Source organism: Antechinus flavipes, chromosome 4, assembly GCF_016432865.1.
Source record: "Antechinus flavipes isolate AdamAnt ecotype Samford, QLD, Australia chromosome 4, AdamAnt_v2, whole genome shotgun sequence".
Classification (NCBI taxonomy): domain Eukaryota; kingdom Metazoa; phylum Chordata; class Mammalia; order Dasyuromorphia; family Dasyuridae; genus Antechinus; species Antechinus flavipes.
The window spans coordinates 33303385-33318076 of NC_067401.1; the positions used below are offsets into that span (position 1 = coordinate 33303385).

At 47.5% G+C, this 14692-nt stretch overlaps 1 protein-coding gene across 3 annotated transcripts in view; it reads right to left on the reverse strand.

Moving 5' to 3' along the window:
• Positions 1-117: 117 nt before the first annotated feature.
• Positions 118-14692, reverse strand: part of MYO1D (myosin ID) — a 396161-nt gene continuing 381586 nt past the window's right edge. For all 3 annotated transcript variants that reach the window (XM_051992392.1, XM_051992391.1, XM_051992390.1), the window contains exon 22: positions 118-2870. In XM_051992392.1, the coding sequence (XP_051848352.1) occupies positions 2714-2870 (157 nt within the window). In that variant the 3' untranslated portion in view covers positions 118-2713. The remainder of the gene's footprint in view (positions 2871-14692) is intronic.

The window sequence follows — 14692 nt, forward strand, 5'->3', positions numbered from 1 at the left end:
TTCATGGTGAATTAAAATGGGCTTTGGAAATAGTTAATTTAATGAACTTATTTGTTGATTTATAAGACACCCCCACCCCCATTTAAAAATGACACACAACTGGAACAACCTTAAAAATAAGATTCAATGCTTTATTGCTCTTTGTGGTGAATCAAAATAGGCTTTGGAAATAAAGTTAATTTAATGAAAATAGGAATATATGCACCACCAACAAAAAAAAACAACTGCATTTAATTTAATCAGAGAAACACTTCATTACATACAATCAATCACCATATAGATCCCTCTCCTCTCCTTCCTCTTCCTCCCTCCACCACTGTCCAGATGCAAAGGCATGATCAGAGCTTGCCCTTTGGTCACAGTTCCCTGTGACCCCATCAGAAGCCAGAGCTCATCTGAAAGCCAGGTGCTTTCCAGCCCCGATTGCTGCGTCCCAGATTGGGGACTCTGGCGCTGGGCTGCAGAACCAAAATGGATCTGCAGAAGGGCCGGCCTCCCTTTGTTTTGTTTGTCAGGAAGAATTAAAAATAAAAAATCCGAAAGGCCTCCTTCACACTGGCCTAGAAGAGGATGGCTCGTTTTAACAAATTTGGGGAGCACTTTAACAAATAGGTAATTCAAAGCAAGATACTTGGGTGAATATATGGAAAAGAGAAAGTTTCCCATTGGTCTCTTCTACAATTGGCACCACTAAGAGTTGCTAAACTTTGGCCTAGCAGGCACTGGCTATTAAAGCAGAGGTGAGAGGTTTGCCTCTATTTGCTAATGGTTGATATGGCTTCTTTAATAAGAATTAAAAAAAAAAAAAGACAAGAAGAATGCCAATGGGATTCCTTATTGGGGAATCCCATGCAGTGCAAATGTGGGTGGTCACCTCTGGGGTTGCTCCCGTGCAAGGGTGACGAGTTTAGGGTCAGGGGGCCAGCAGGTATTGGGGCTGGGCTGCCCAGAGGCACTTGTGGGACAGAAGGAATGCTGGGGGTGGGGAAAGGATCTAGAGGAACCCGGGTAAATGGGGAAAGAAGACTTTGTTTTTCCGCCCCACTCCCTATCATCCAAGCTCCCAGGGCCTGGTGACTTAGTCCTGTTCCCAGATGCAGAATCCTGTTTTTTCCTTCTTTTTGGGATGCTAATGAGCCATCCCTCCTCCCTTAGCACTGTCTTGTATGGTGGCATCTGAGAGCCCCGTCCCAGGTTTAATGATGGCAGGTTTGTGCCACTCCCAGGGTTGTTTCAGAAAATAAGACACTTGGGAGCCTTGGAGGGCCGTCCCGCCTGCTTGGGTCTGAAAGGTGCGTACTCGTGGCTGGGCACGGGATGGCAAAACGGTGGCATTTCTCTGGGACAATCTCTCTTTGCCTGGTTTTGTATTATCAGGCTTTGTGCAGCATGAAGGGTGGGAGTCCTGGCCTGGCCAGCAGTGCCGGGATCCATCACTAATCTCGAATTATTAATGAATTACTTATTAATCTCTCCCCTTTCCATAATCCCATAATGCTACTTCCCTCCTACCCCATTCAGAGATTTCAAAATAAGCCCCAAACCCAATTAGAGCTCCCAGCCCCATCCCTTCTGCTCCCCCCAGCTCACGCCTCTCATCAGGACTCCAGACCAAAAGGGTTTTACAGGAAAGGCACGTGATGGAGAAACCCTCGCACCAGAAAAGGCTGAGACGGTTACATGGGAAGGAAAGAGAATGGTTCTTAGCAGCGCCCACTCGTGCTGTCGGACAGGTGGGCGAGAAGGCCTCTGGGGGAGGGCAGCCAGCCTGCTGTGAGCTTCGTGGGCAGGTGCTGCAAAGTGCAGAATCTCCAAAGTGGGCCCTCGGCCCTGTCTGCGCTGGGGAAGATTCAGAGCGGGGCTTTAGGTTCTGAACACAATGGCTTGGAGCTGCTTCTTGCCAGTGAGAGGCAAAGCTCCAGGTATGGCTTTCAGTTTCCCATCGAGCCTGTGGGTCCCGAGCCACATCTCCCAGGTGGGGATTCCTGCCACCTGGACATCCTGGCAGGGGACGGGAGGCTCAGAGGCCCCAGCTAGGTGGGCAGCCTTCAGTTTCAAGGCTGAGCTGGGGGGAGGGGGACAGCTTCCATTTCTTTGATCGACTCTCTAAAGAGCATCTTTTGAGATTTAGGGAATCCTTCTGCCCATCCTTTTCTAGGGTCACCGGTTAGAAACAGCAATCTGTCTCCATGCAAGGGCAGGCTTAGGGAACTCCCGTCACCTTTAAGTGGCTCCTAAGCCGCCATTGTGCTTTGGGGGTTAGCCCCGATTTGCTTTGGGTGAGCTTTCCCCTCCTTCCCCTCCCCCCAGCTCTTTGGTTTCTCAAGTGGGGTGACAGAAGCTTGGGAAAGGGGAAGTTGGGGATAAGGGAAAGGCAGGAGGAGAAAAGTTCCCTCTCAGGAGTGGTCCTGGGTTGTCGGGAGGAGGGGGGGGAGGGAAGAGGAAGTGCAGCCCTAGAGCGCTCCCCCTCCCCGAAAGCCCATTCAGAGCTAATTTCTAGTCAGGTTGCCTGAGCTACATTAGCAGGCGATTCAGCAGATTAGATTGGACTCTATTATGCTTAGCAAGGACAAAAAGCTTCCTGGGAGTCTGCTCCCTAACTTGCAGGCTAGACTGAGGCAGGCGCTGGGCACGGGGGCTCCCGGGGCCCCCGCCGCTCCCCCTCCCCGCCCCTCCCTCCCTGTCCAAATCTCCAGGCGGCGGGGGCGGCCAGCTAGTTCCCCGGCACGCTGAGGGTGAAGCCCGAGCGGCTCTTGGTGAAGTCGGGCTCCGGCTGGTTGATGCGCGTTTCCACGGAGACCGTGCACTTCTTGCCGTGCAGGCTGCACTGCACCGGGTTGTTGACAGTGACTTGTAAATGGCGCTTCTCGCTGAAAGAACAAACAACGACAACAAGTGAGCCCCCGAACCCACGGACCAGACCGGCAGCTTTTCAGGGCAACGCCCCCTCCCCGTCCCCAGCCCGGCGAGTTTCCGCCAGCCGCGCTGGGGAGGGGGAGACTGAGGGAGGCAGGGGGGCTCCCAGCGGGCCCCGGGGGAGGCGAGGTCAGCCCTCTCCGGGGGTCGCGGACAGAGAGCCGCCGGCTGGCCCACAGCGAGGCTCTAGGAAACGTCCAGGGGCTGGCCCGGGCTGCGGGGGCCGGAGAGCGCCCAGCCCGGCCGATGGAGCAGGAGGCGGCCTCCGACAGGGCGTTCCGGGCTGAGCCGCCACATGGGCCTCCCATCTGACGGGGAGCAGCCTGGGGGGGCAGAGCCCTGCGGGGAGCCAGATGGCTTCTCTCCGGAGAGGGAGGGGGCCCGGGCGGGGCTCGCTCCCGCCGCTCGCACGCTCGCAGCAGTAGCGTTTGGGCCTTTTTAGCCAAACCGTCCCGTCTCTTCCACCTCCTCCCAATTGTTTGGGCCGGCTCTGCGGCCGAGAGCCCGAACAAGGGCACGGCCCCTTTGTCCCGCTGGAGCCGGCCGCCGCCGCGGCCACAGACACGCAGAAAGAGCGGGCGGCGGGGACCGAGGGCCCGCTCTGCTCCCCGGCCTAAGGCCTGCGGAAGGAGCCCTCCTTTCCCCTCCTCGATCCCGCCGAGCAGCTGTGCCCGGAGTCAGACCTATTTTTTGTCTATGGCGGAGGCCCTGGTGATGTCAAATTGTCGCCTCAGTCAAGCTTCTCTCAGCCGCTGGAATCTCGGGTTAGGCTTGAGGGGAAAGCGCTGAGAAAGGCCGCCCTTCTCGGGGTACAGAGAGGGACCCCCCATCACTGAATATACTTAAGCAGCTTTGGAACAAGACAAAGAAACTTGTCAAAATGGGCTGAGACCTGAGGCCTTCGGTCAGAACGCGGGTGGGGGCTCGGTGGGGCTTTAGTTTGCAGCGTAGAACCTTCTTGTGTGTGAGAAGGCCACTGGGGTCGGGACTGGTCCAGGTCCCGCAGCTAGAGAGTGTCCGGGGTGGTATTTGAACTCAGGTCCTCCTGTGACTCCAGTGCTGATGCTCAACCCGCCTGGTATGGGACACGGATCTCCCCGCTCTAATGTCTCTAATTATTTGCAGATGTATGAATGTATGTGTGTGTGTATGAGAGAGAGAGAGACAGAGACAGAGAGACAGAGAGACACAGAGAGGGAGACAGAGACAGAGAGACAGAGACACAGAGAGGGAGACAGAGACAAAGAGAGAGACAGAGACATAGACAAAGAGACAGAGACAGAGAAACACAGAGAGGGAGACAGAGACAGAGAGACACAGAAAGGGAGACAGAGACAAAGAGACAGAGAGAGACAGAGAGGGAGACAGAGACAGAGAGACAGAGACACAGAGAGGGAGACAGAGACAGAGAGACACAGAGAGGGAGACAGAGACAGAGAGACAGAGACACAGAGAGGGAGACAGAGACAAAGAGAGAGACAGAGACATAGACAAAGAGACAGAGACACAGAGAGGAGACAGAGACAGAGAGACAGAGACACAGAGAGGGAGACAGAGACAAAGAGAGAGACAGAGACATAGACAAAGAGACAGAGACAGAGAAACACAGAGAGGGAGACAGAGACAGAGAGACACAGAAAGGGAGACAGAGACAAAGAGACAGACACAGAGACACAGAGAGGGAGACAGAGACAGAGAGACACAGAGAGGGAGACAGAGACAAAGAGACAGAGAGAGACAGAGAGACACAGAGAGGGGGACAGAGAGGAAGAGAGAGAGGGAGACGGAGACAGAGATCCAAGCCAGGTCTTCCTCTGGGTGTTCACCTGGATTCCCTGAACTGCACAGAGCTTTGTACCAATGTATTACAGCTCTGGGGAACCTGGGTTTTAGCTGGAGTCAGGGACTCTACTTTCTATCAGTTGACAGATACAAAACCTCTTAGCAGAAAACAAATTTCAATCATAGAACCTTAGAGGAAGAAGGGACTTCCAAGGAACTTGTAATCCGCCCTGTATCTGTTCTGAACAAGAATCCTTTCTACAGTATCAACCAATTCATCAATAAGCATTTATTAAGCACCTAATGTAAGATAGATACAGGCAGAACACCAGGGCTAAAAGTGCAAAGAAGGAAACAATCCCTACTTACAGTGGGCTTCCTTAATGAGTTAACAAATGGTCACCATCTTGGGTCTCACCCCGCCTTTGCTTGCAGAACTCTGCCATGACAGGGAGCCTCCCACCTCCCAAAGCTCTAAATATTAGTCTTTCCTTTTGTGCAATGTGCCATCTGCTACTTCTACCCCATCTTGCTTCTAGCGCCAAAGTGAATACATTGAATCGTTTTTCCCACGTGACATCTCTTCAGATACTCAAGTACCGCCTTCATGGTTCCTTGAAGACGGCTTGTAGCTGGCCTAAACAGTCCTGATACTTTCAGTTGATCACCTGAGGCCATCCTCTTACCAGCCCATCCCAGTTGTCCCATCTTCTGTATGTTCCCTAGCTTGTCAAGTCCTTCCTAAAACATGGTGCCCAGAATTGAGCAAAGTGTTCCAATTGTGGTCAGATTAGGGCAGAGTGCACTTTTTTCATCCTAAACACTTTTGGGGGGATAGCTTGGTACTCAGGAAGACCTGAGTTCAAATATGGCCTCAGACATTCATTATCTGAGTAACTCTGGGCGTGGGAAAATCTTCTTCTTCTTTCTTTTTTGTTTAAAAACATTTTTGAATATTAAATTTTATTTTCCTGGAAAATAGATCCAGGACAGATAATATAAAAACTACTAGTCTACCTATTTTCCTTAATTAGTGAAAATCAACCTTCTTTTCTTTCCCCTTCCCCCACTGAAAAAAGAAATAAGAACAAAACTCTTATAACAGATATGGATCATTGAGAAAAGCAAATTTCTGGGCAAGTCATTTAACCCCTGCCTGCCTCAGTTTCCTCATCTGTAAAATGTGGATAATAATATCTACCTCCCAGTGGGCACTGAATAATATTTGTAAAATTCTTTGTAAGCTTTAAAGCACTATATAAATGCTAGCTATAACTATCATTATTATTAAGGCAGCACTCCTATTACTTGTTGTTAACATTTGTATAGCACTTTAAGGCTGGCAAAACAGATCATTTCATGTGATCAGTTAAAACAGGCTAACTCCTGAGCACTTATACCAGGTGAGATGCTGGGCTGGTATCCTTGGTACCCACCTCGGGGGAGACAGTGGTTATAAATTAGACCTAGTGTCTGCCCTCATCAGGCTCCTGGTCCAGTAGCTTTCAGTATCACTCTAGGTCATCTTGACCACTGAGCTGGAGAGTTTGGGTCTGAAATCCTCAATGGCCACTTCTGCTGTAGCAATAACAGGCCCATCACAAAGGGCTGACCGGTCAGGGAGCTCTCCCGGCGAGTGGAAGGCCCTGCAAATGGCAGCAGCTCTCCACATCCTCTCCGACGGTTCCGTTGGGTCTCACTGAGAACAAAGGGTCTGGAAGGTGACCAGCTCCCCAAACCTGGAGCCGGTTTTCTCTCAGTGCTCCGCGGGCGTGCCGATCAACCGGGATGGCAAGAGAAGCCTGGGAACCGTAGGGTGCGTTCATCTCCCTCACTGTGTGTGCCGTGGGGGCAGAGGCCAGGCCATAAAAAGACATGTGGTTCTCACATTGATGGGATGCCAGGTATTTAATACCGAATGAGTTCTTGCTTCAGTCAGCTGCAGCTAAAATCTTGGCTTAGGGAGTTATTTTTAGCCAAGCCTGGCCACAAAAATAGCAAAGCCCATCAAAGGCAGTGACTCAGGCATTTTTCCATTAGAGCTTGGAATGGGGGCCACCTGCCTCTAGACAGGTAGACTCGGGAGGGCTCTAGCCTCCCCCGCTCAGCCATCAGCTGCCAAGCCGGCCACTGGCACCGGCCACAGAAGGCAAGCAATGCCTGGGGACCCTCCTGGGTCCAAGACAGGCCCCACCCAGTAACCAGAGCACAGGCCGCCATGACCCCTCCAGCCCCGCCAACCTGGTCTCCTGGTCCAAGCCCAGGCAAGCAACGGTCATTCTACAATGTAGTTCATTTACACCTGGGTTTTCTCAGCTTCAATTCAGGGCAATCGCTTCCTTCATGATGCTCCTCTAGCTCACATTTTTTAAGAACTTCACTTCAGCTTTTATGGCATCATCCCGGGATCCTAGATGGAGAACTGGAAGGGCCCTCTGAGGTCACCTGATCCAACCTTCTCATTCTCTTCTTCAAGAGGAACAGGTCAGAAAAGCCGTCATGTCCATAATCACACGGGTAAGAAGTGTCTGATGGAGGCTAGAATCCGGGCCCCTAATTCTGAATCTGGTCTCTTCCAGGGAACCAAGCTGGGGTCAATGGCTTATATATTACTTGGAAAGAACCATGACTTCATAATTATGTATTAATGATCAGCATCCTTTCCATCCAGCCCTGGTATAAGGGATTGTCACAAATGACTAATTTGCTGTTCCTCCTTCTCCACCTAATTTTCTGTGTCATAGTCCTAGCTATGTCTTAGAAAGATGAATTGAGTTGTGTGGAAAATGGACTAGAGAGGGGAGAGGCTGGAAGCAGAGGAAACAATCAGGAGGCTGTTGAAATAGTCCAAAGGAGAGGTGATGAGAGCCTCTATTGTAGCAACGTAAAGAAGAGGATGTCATAATTACATATTTTAATGCTCAGCATCCTTTCTATCCAGCCCTGGCATAAGGGATTGTCACAACTGGCCAGTTTGCTTGGATAGGTGAAAGATCCGTGAGTGGATTGGCTTTGGCGGTGAGGGAAAGAGTTGTTAATAATAACGATGGCTAGCATTTATGTGCCTACTAAGTGCTAAACACCTGGTTTAGCCCGTCTGCCAAGATGGCTTAGTGGGTGTGACCACGTTTCTTGGAGCCCCAAGTGAAAGTTGCATGAAGCAACAAGAAGAGTAGGTGATGATCCACTGCAACGGACTTGGCTCTTCTCAACAATGAGGTGATTCGAGGCAATTCCAACAGACTCGGGATGGAAGGAGCCGAACTATCTTTGCATGTATTTTGAAAAATAAAAAGCTATTATTATTATTAATGAAATAAAACTGGACGAAGGTGGACACCAGAGGTGAACGGACAGCTCTTTGGCAGGAAGGACCAGTAGCTCTGGGGTGAGGGTTTGCTAAACCTTTCTAGGGCTGCTCATCCAGGTGGGAGAAGGATTAATTATTCAACAAAAGAGATTGAGACCAAGGGTGAGCTCTGTTCCGCAGCTGCCCTTGAGGAGCGGCCCATTGTCCTGTTGGATGTTTGCCCTTTCTGGGCTCCATGTTCTGGAGGATCTGGAAGCAGACCCCCCCCCTTTTTTTTAGCAGAGTCTCAGAACAGGTTAGTTGCGAACGGGAAGTATTCTGCCTCGGCTGCTTCCCGCCACAGGCATCTCAAACGGGTCAGGCCGCTTGTCATCCTCACAACCTGGATCCTTCAATCACAGGACACTTGCCCAGCAGTTTGCTTTCCACAGTCCTGCACAATTATGTTCTTCACCCGGAGAGACTTCGCTGCCAGCTTATACAGGGAAACCGATGCGCGCGTCCAGTTGGCAACCAGGAGACGGAGTGGCGAAGGCCAAAAGCCGAGCGGAAGGCTGACAGACAAGTCCGTCGTTTGGATTGATCGTCTTTTGCTGAGTGGATTTACCAGGCAGGGCCCATGGAGAGGATTTCTGGGCCCCCTGAGGAAGCCTGTACCCTCACCAAGTGGGAAGAGAAGGGGCAGTTCAGAAACCAGGAAAACTACTCTAGAAACGGGAGCCCCCTCACTTCCCAACTGTAAGGTGGGAAGAGGGGTGCAGCAGGCACCAAGGCAGCCTGGGGCTCCTAGAGCTCTACAGGGCTGATCTGCAGGTCTTCCTCCCCACACCATCCTCCCGGCTTATCATTAGGAGGCAAAAAGTTGGCTTGGCTGGGACTGAGAAGAAGGGCAAGTTGGTGCCTCCTCTCCTTAAACCCTTCAAAATGAGACGAAGGAGTTACTCGTGTCTCTGCTGGGGACTGGGCAGAGGCTGGTCGGCAGGCAGGAAATGGCCACACCAGGAAGGGGACTTCAGGTCCCTCTCCCTCCAGTGTCCTCATAATAGCATCGACCAGGTGTTTCTTTAGAGCTTTTTCATGGGGAAAAAAGGTTTTAGGGGATTTGGGGGAGAGGCCTGTTTCTCAACTCAGAGAGAAAGACAGAGACAAAGAGAGAGAGGGAGAGATGGAGACACACAGAGAGAGGAACAGACAGAGATGGAGCTGAGGGAGAGAAAAGAGGAGGAAGAGGGAAGGAGAAAGGAAGACAAGAAGAGATGGAGAGGGGCGAGAGGAGGAGAAGGACCGTGGTTTCCTTTAGTAACTTGGAAAAGCAAGTGACAATAATTGATTGATGATTATGTTTGTGTTCCCTCACTTTTACTTGTTCCTAATAACTTCAAGAATCTGCTCTAAACTACGGTGGCCAATTTGTCCAATTCCCTGCCCCTTCTTTTTGGAGGGACGCCTTTGCTCCATGTTTGACAGGACTCCAAGGGTCAACCCTGCATTTCTTTACACTTTCATATAATGTGTTAAGCCTAAACGTGTTTCGACACTTGTGGTGTGTCTGTGTGCGATAGCAGACAGAGCAGAGAAGGGGAAGTGCCGGGTGTGTGTGGAAATGGCCCTAAGATAAGGAGCTGGAGGACCTTAGGCACTGGCTTCTCCCTAGGTGGGGAGTCTCAAGTGGTCAGAAGTTCTGTAGAAAGGAGCCTGTGGCTCTGGACCTCCAGCCCCGGAGCAAACAGGAGCCTCACAGACCCTTACCCAAGGTTCTTGGAATTTCTACATGGGATGGACTCCTTTGGGAGTAGTCTGCAGAACCAGGGGGGCCCTTCTTGGAATTATATTCTTAAAGGTATAAAATAAAATACACAAGATTACAAAGGAAGCCCATTATATTAAAACGTAGTCCTCAAAATCCCTTCCCCTCACCAGATCATGAATCCCAGGGTTAAGAATCCTTGATCTAGTCCAACCTGTACATGAACAGGAATCTCCTTCAACAGCAACAGTTTTCAAAGTGTGGTTTGGGGACTCCTGGGGTTTCCCAGGATTCTTTCAGGAGCCCATTAGGATGAAATTTATTTTCATAATAACACATCTTAATTTTTAATACAATAAGTATTGACGGATTTAACCTATAAAAGCAAAAGCAAGTTCCCTGCATTTTCTCTGGCTGTCTCCCATATCTGGAATGCTCTCCCTCCTGTGCTGAACTCCCCGGTTACCTTTCAGCTCCAGCTAAAATCTCATCTTTCCAAAAGAAGCCTTTCCTAATCCCTTTAAGTTCTAATGCTATTTCCTATTTATTTTGAATAAAGCTGACATTGTATATGCTTGTTTGCATCTTGTCTCCTGGTTAGGTGGAAAACAGGGACTGCCCTTTGCTCTTTTATTTGTATCTCCAGAGCTTAGCACAAAGCCTGGCTTGTAGACAGCTCTTTAAATTTTTTTTTTTTTAATTAAAGCTTTTTATTTTCTAAAACGCATGCGTGAACAATTCTTCAACATTAACCCTCGCAAAACCTCGTGTTCCAGTTTCCCCCCCTTGTCCAACCCCCTCCTCTAGATGGCAAGTAGTTCAATATGTGTTAAACATGGTAGAAACGTATATTAAATCCAACAGATGCATACATATGTATACAATTCTTTTGCTGCACAAGAAAAATCAAATCAAATTGGAAAAAAATGAGAAAGAAAATAAAATGCCACCAAACAACAACAAAAAGAGTGAGAATGCTATGTTGTGATCCACATTCAATTCCTACACTCCCCTCTCTGGGTGTAGATGGCTCTCTCCATGACAAGATCATTGGAACTGGTCTGAATGTAGACAGCTCTTAATAAATGTTGTCCATTTTATTATTAACATTATTCAAATGCTTAATAATAATGTTTATAATAAATGTTGATTGGTTAAAAGTGTTTTTATTATTAACATTATTCAAATGCTTATTAATAATGTTTATAATAAATTTGATTGGTCAAGTGTTTTTATTATTAACATTATTCAAATGTCTATTAATAATGTTTATAATAAATGTTGATTGATTAAGTGTTAAGAGTCCTGATGAGGAGGTCCTGGGTTACCAGGAGGTTGGTAGAGAAAGCCTGGAGAACAAGAAAGAAGAAAGCCTGAAGAAGAAGAAAATGATACTCCCTGAGGCAAGCAAGGAAGGACACTGATGGGGATCAACTCAGCCTTACAGTCCCACCCCTGTGGAAGTCTTGGGTAACCCTACCTTACTGTTCCCAATCAGAAAGCCAAGTACGTCAAATTCCCCTATAAATCTGTCTATAGCCCACATCATCTTTGCTGAATACCCTGCTGTAGCATTTTGGTATCTTTCTCTATCTTATAGTTAACTAACTCTTTTAGGATTCTCAACTCCTCTATGGATTCAGCCTGCCAGTCAATACCATATTCTCACCTGATGGAATATTTCCTTTTTCCTGGCTAATTGTGAATTCCACTAGGGAACTTGTCTTTTCCATTGTTGATTGTTAACACGCTCCCAGATCTATTCCATATTTACCATTCCTGGTGTCTACTATGTCTCTTCATTTTGTCTATGGGCTCTTATCCTAAATAAATGTCCCTTTTGGCGAAGAGAATGGTCATTATGAATTTGTCACATGTTTATTTTGAATAAGGGGTTGTTGCTACCCTGACCTCATCCCCGAGACCAACAGTTTTAAGCACCATTGGACTACAACGTCCTAGATCAGTGGCCATCTAGCCTTGAAGATCTCTAGGTATTACTTCTCACAGCAGCCTTTTCCACTGTTGGAGTTGGAATTTCCCCTCCAATTATTAAGCAGAAAATAGCTTTGATGCGCTTCTCCCCTTTCCATTGTTCCTAGTTTTTCCTGCAGGGGCCAAGTAAAGGAAACCTAATCCCCTTTTCACAAGATGGCCCTTCCTGTTCCCTGAAGACTCTCTTTGACTTAATATTCCTAGTTGTTCCTAGTATAATATTTCTGAAAGCCCATGGGTTTTGCCAACTAAGTTAGCTCCTCTAAAATTGCTTTTGGGTAAGTCCCATGACTATATCATGTTCCCTCTTCTTGAGACACACAACAGCTTGTCCATGTCCCTTCTAAAATATGGTGTCCAGATCGACATGATATTAGCAAGATGGGTCAAGGGTCAAGATTGGAAATTCATCAAAATCCCTTATTCTGGTCAGTCTGCTTTTGTCACAGTAGCTGAAGATTCCATCCTTCTTTGGGCTACCATTTTTAAGTCCTCAACCCTGCAGCATCTCTCCAGCACCCTGAGTCACATTCTAAATGGAGTTCAGGAATCAAGTGGCAAAGATCTTTGGAGATCCTGGCATGCAATTACTGAGGCTTGGTGACAAATTTCAGCTGGCAACTAAGGTGCTCTCTCATCCTCTTCCGAATGAAACTTGGGTGCCAATTTTCTATTAATCGTTTGATCCATAGCTTCTAATAGAGATCATTTTTCTTGTTAGACTAAACTGCAATCATTTTTCTTTCTCTTTATCGTCCCAAGCTTTCTTTGATTTTTTTTCTCTCCCTAAGATAGCAGAAACAAATAGACAAACCCCTATACCTGTTTTCCTCTTTCCCTTAGCATACTTCACAAATATCACTTCATTCGAGCTTTGCGCCTCCTGAGGGTCACACGGAGGGATGTCTCACCCTTTTTGAGACATTTTTAGTTGTCTACCAAGCAAAAGGCAAAACTACTTTTTGTTTACCAAATCAACATTTCTGTTGTCCCTTTTACTGAAAGACTAGAGAATACATTTTCTGCATATGTTTTCTCAAACTCCAGTACATCCTGAGCCTTCCTCGGGAAACGGCCCACACAAAAACTCAGCAGTTTCTTTGCTCTGCTGGCGCCTCCAAATCTGAGCTAATATCCTCACTGACAACATTTAATAATAATAATAGGAAAACTCTTTAGTTTGCCTCAGTTTCCTCATCTGTAACATGGGGATCCTTATAACACCCATTTCCCAAGGTGGTTGTGAGATCAAATGCAATAATAAATGTGAAATGTTTAGCATAGTGCCAAGGACCAGAGAAAGTGCTATATAAATATTAGCTATTATACTTATTATTGGCTCTTGCTTAGGGGCAAATGAAAATCAGACCAGCTTACATGTGTTAGAAGAAAAGACATAAAGAAACTCTAATAAACTCAAATTCCTTCCTTCCTTATGTCCTCCCTCCTACTCCTTCTCTCTCTCTTTTCTTTCCTCCCTCTCTCCCTCCTCTTTCTTTTTCTCCCTCTTTCCCGCCATCTCTCTCTCCTCTTCCTTTTTCTCTCTTTCCTTTCTTCCTTCCTTCCCTTTCTTCCCTTCTTTCCCTCCATCTCTCTCTTTTTTTCCTTTATTTTTCTTCTTTCCTCCTTCCTTCTTTCTCTCCATCTCTCTCCTCTTCCTCTCTCTCTTTCCCCTTTCCTCCCACCCTTCCTTTCTTTCCCTCCATCTTTCTCTCTTTTCTCTTCCTTTCTTTCTCTCTCCTTTCCTCCTTTCTTCCCTTCCTTTCTTTCCCTCCATCTCTCTCTTTTCTCTTCCTTTCTTTCTCTCTCCTTTCCTCCTTTCTTCCCTTCCTTTCTTTCCCTCCATCCCTCTCTCTCTTTCATTTCATTCTCCTTTTCATTTTCTCCTCCTCCTTTTTTTTCCTCCTTTCCCTTTTTCTCTTTCTTTCTTGGCATTTCCCATAAACTCTTATCTTAAGGTGAGAAGCTGTGTGTGAGTCAGGAAAGGCACTGATTAGCAAGTCTGGGAGGGCCAATGCAAATCTCATTGACTGGTGAACGTTGGGGGAATCCAGGGGGCTTTTCTGTTTGTTGCAAGATGAGTACAGTGTTTTTTCCTGTTCGGCTACAACCGTTGCAGTGAAATGTCCAACCTGGCACCAAGTACGGGCAGGTGCTTAAATAAATGCTTTTGGAAACGATGACGCTAGCAAACACATTTCCTTACAAACCCTGGATTTATAATTTAGAAGCTTTTCTCCCCCTCTCCCCCCATGACGGTGTCAGTGAGAGGAAATCTACTCCTTGTTGTTCCCTCCAATGACAAAGAGCTCTTGATATTGACTTCTGCCCACTTCTGTATCCCACTTCCTTTTAAAAAGTGCACCAAAAGGCCCCGATGTTGATGTCAAACCACAGAGAGCATCTCTTTCAACACCCGGCCTTAAGGAAGTCTATTTTGGTATTTTCTCAGCATCAGTGAGAATGTTTTTAAACTGTTAAATTTTGAAACCAAAACTCCAGAGCTCACACAATTTTGAGAGTGATGGCTTTGCATCACCTGGTCCCCAGGAGCTCTTAAAAATCTGGTAAAGGGGAGTGGAAAAGAAACTTTTTATGCAGAAAAGGAAAGTTCCTACCCTCCTTAGCCCTGGAAGGGAGGAGGGAAGAGGAAGTGTATCTCATGTTTCCTGACCCTTAGCACATCCTGAGTCTTCAATAGTAAACATCCTTGGTCCAGATGACATATATCGGTAATGGGCTGAATGCTCTGTAAAGAACTGACTGGAGAAATGAGAGGATCTTCTCCAAAGGAGGGTCAACATGAGCTGGAACAATGAGTAGAGACCAAGGTCCCAAAATAGAAATAAGGCTATGCCTGAAAGAAACCAGGAAATTGGGACATACTGTACAGCTTTCCATATAAGGTGGAGTTCACTTTATACAATGAGTGCTTGTGAAAA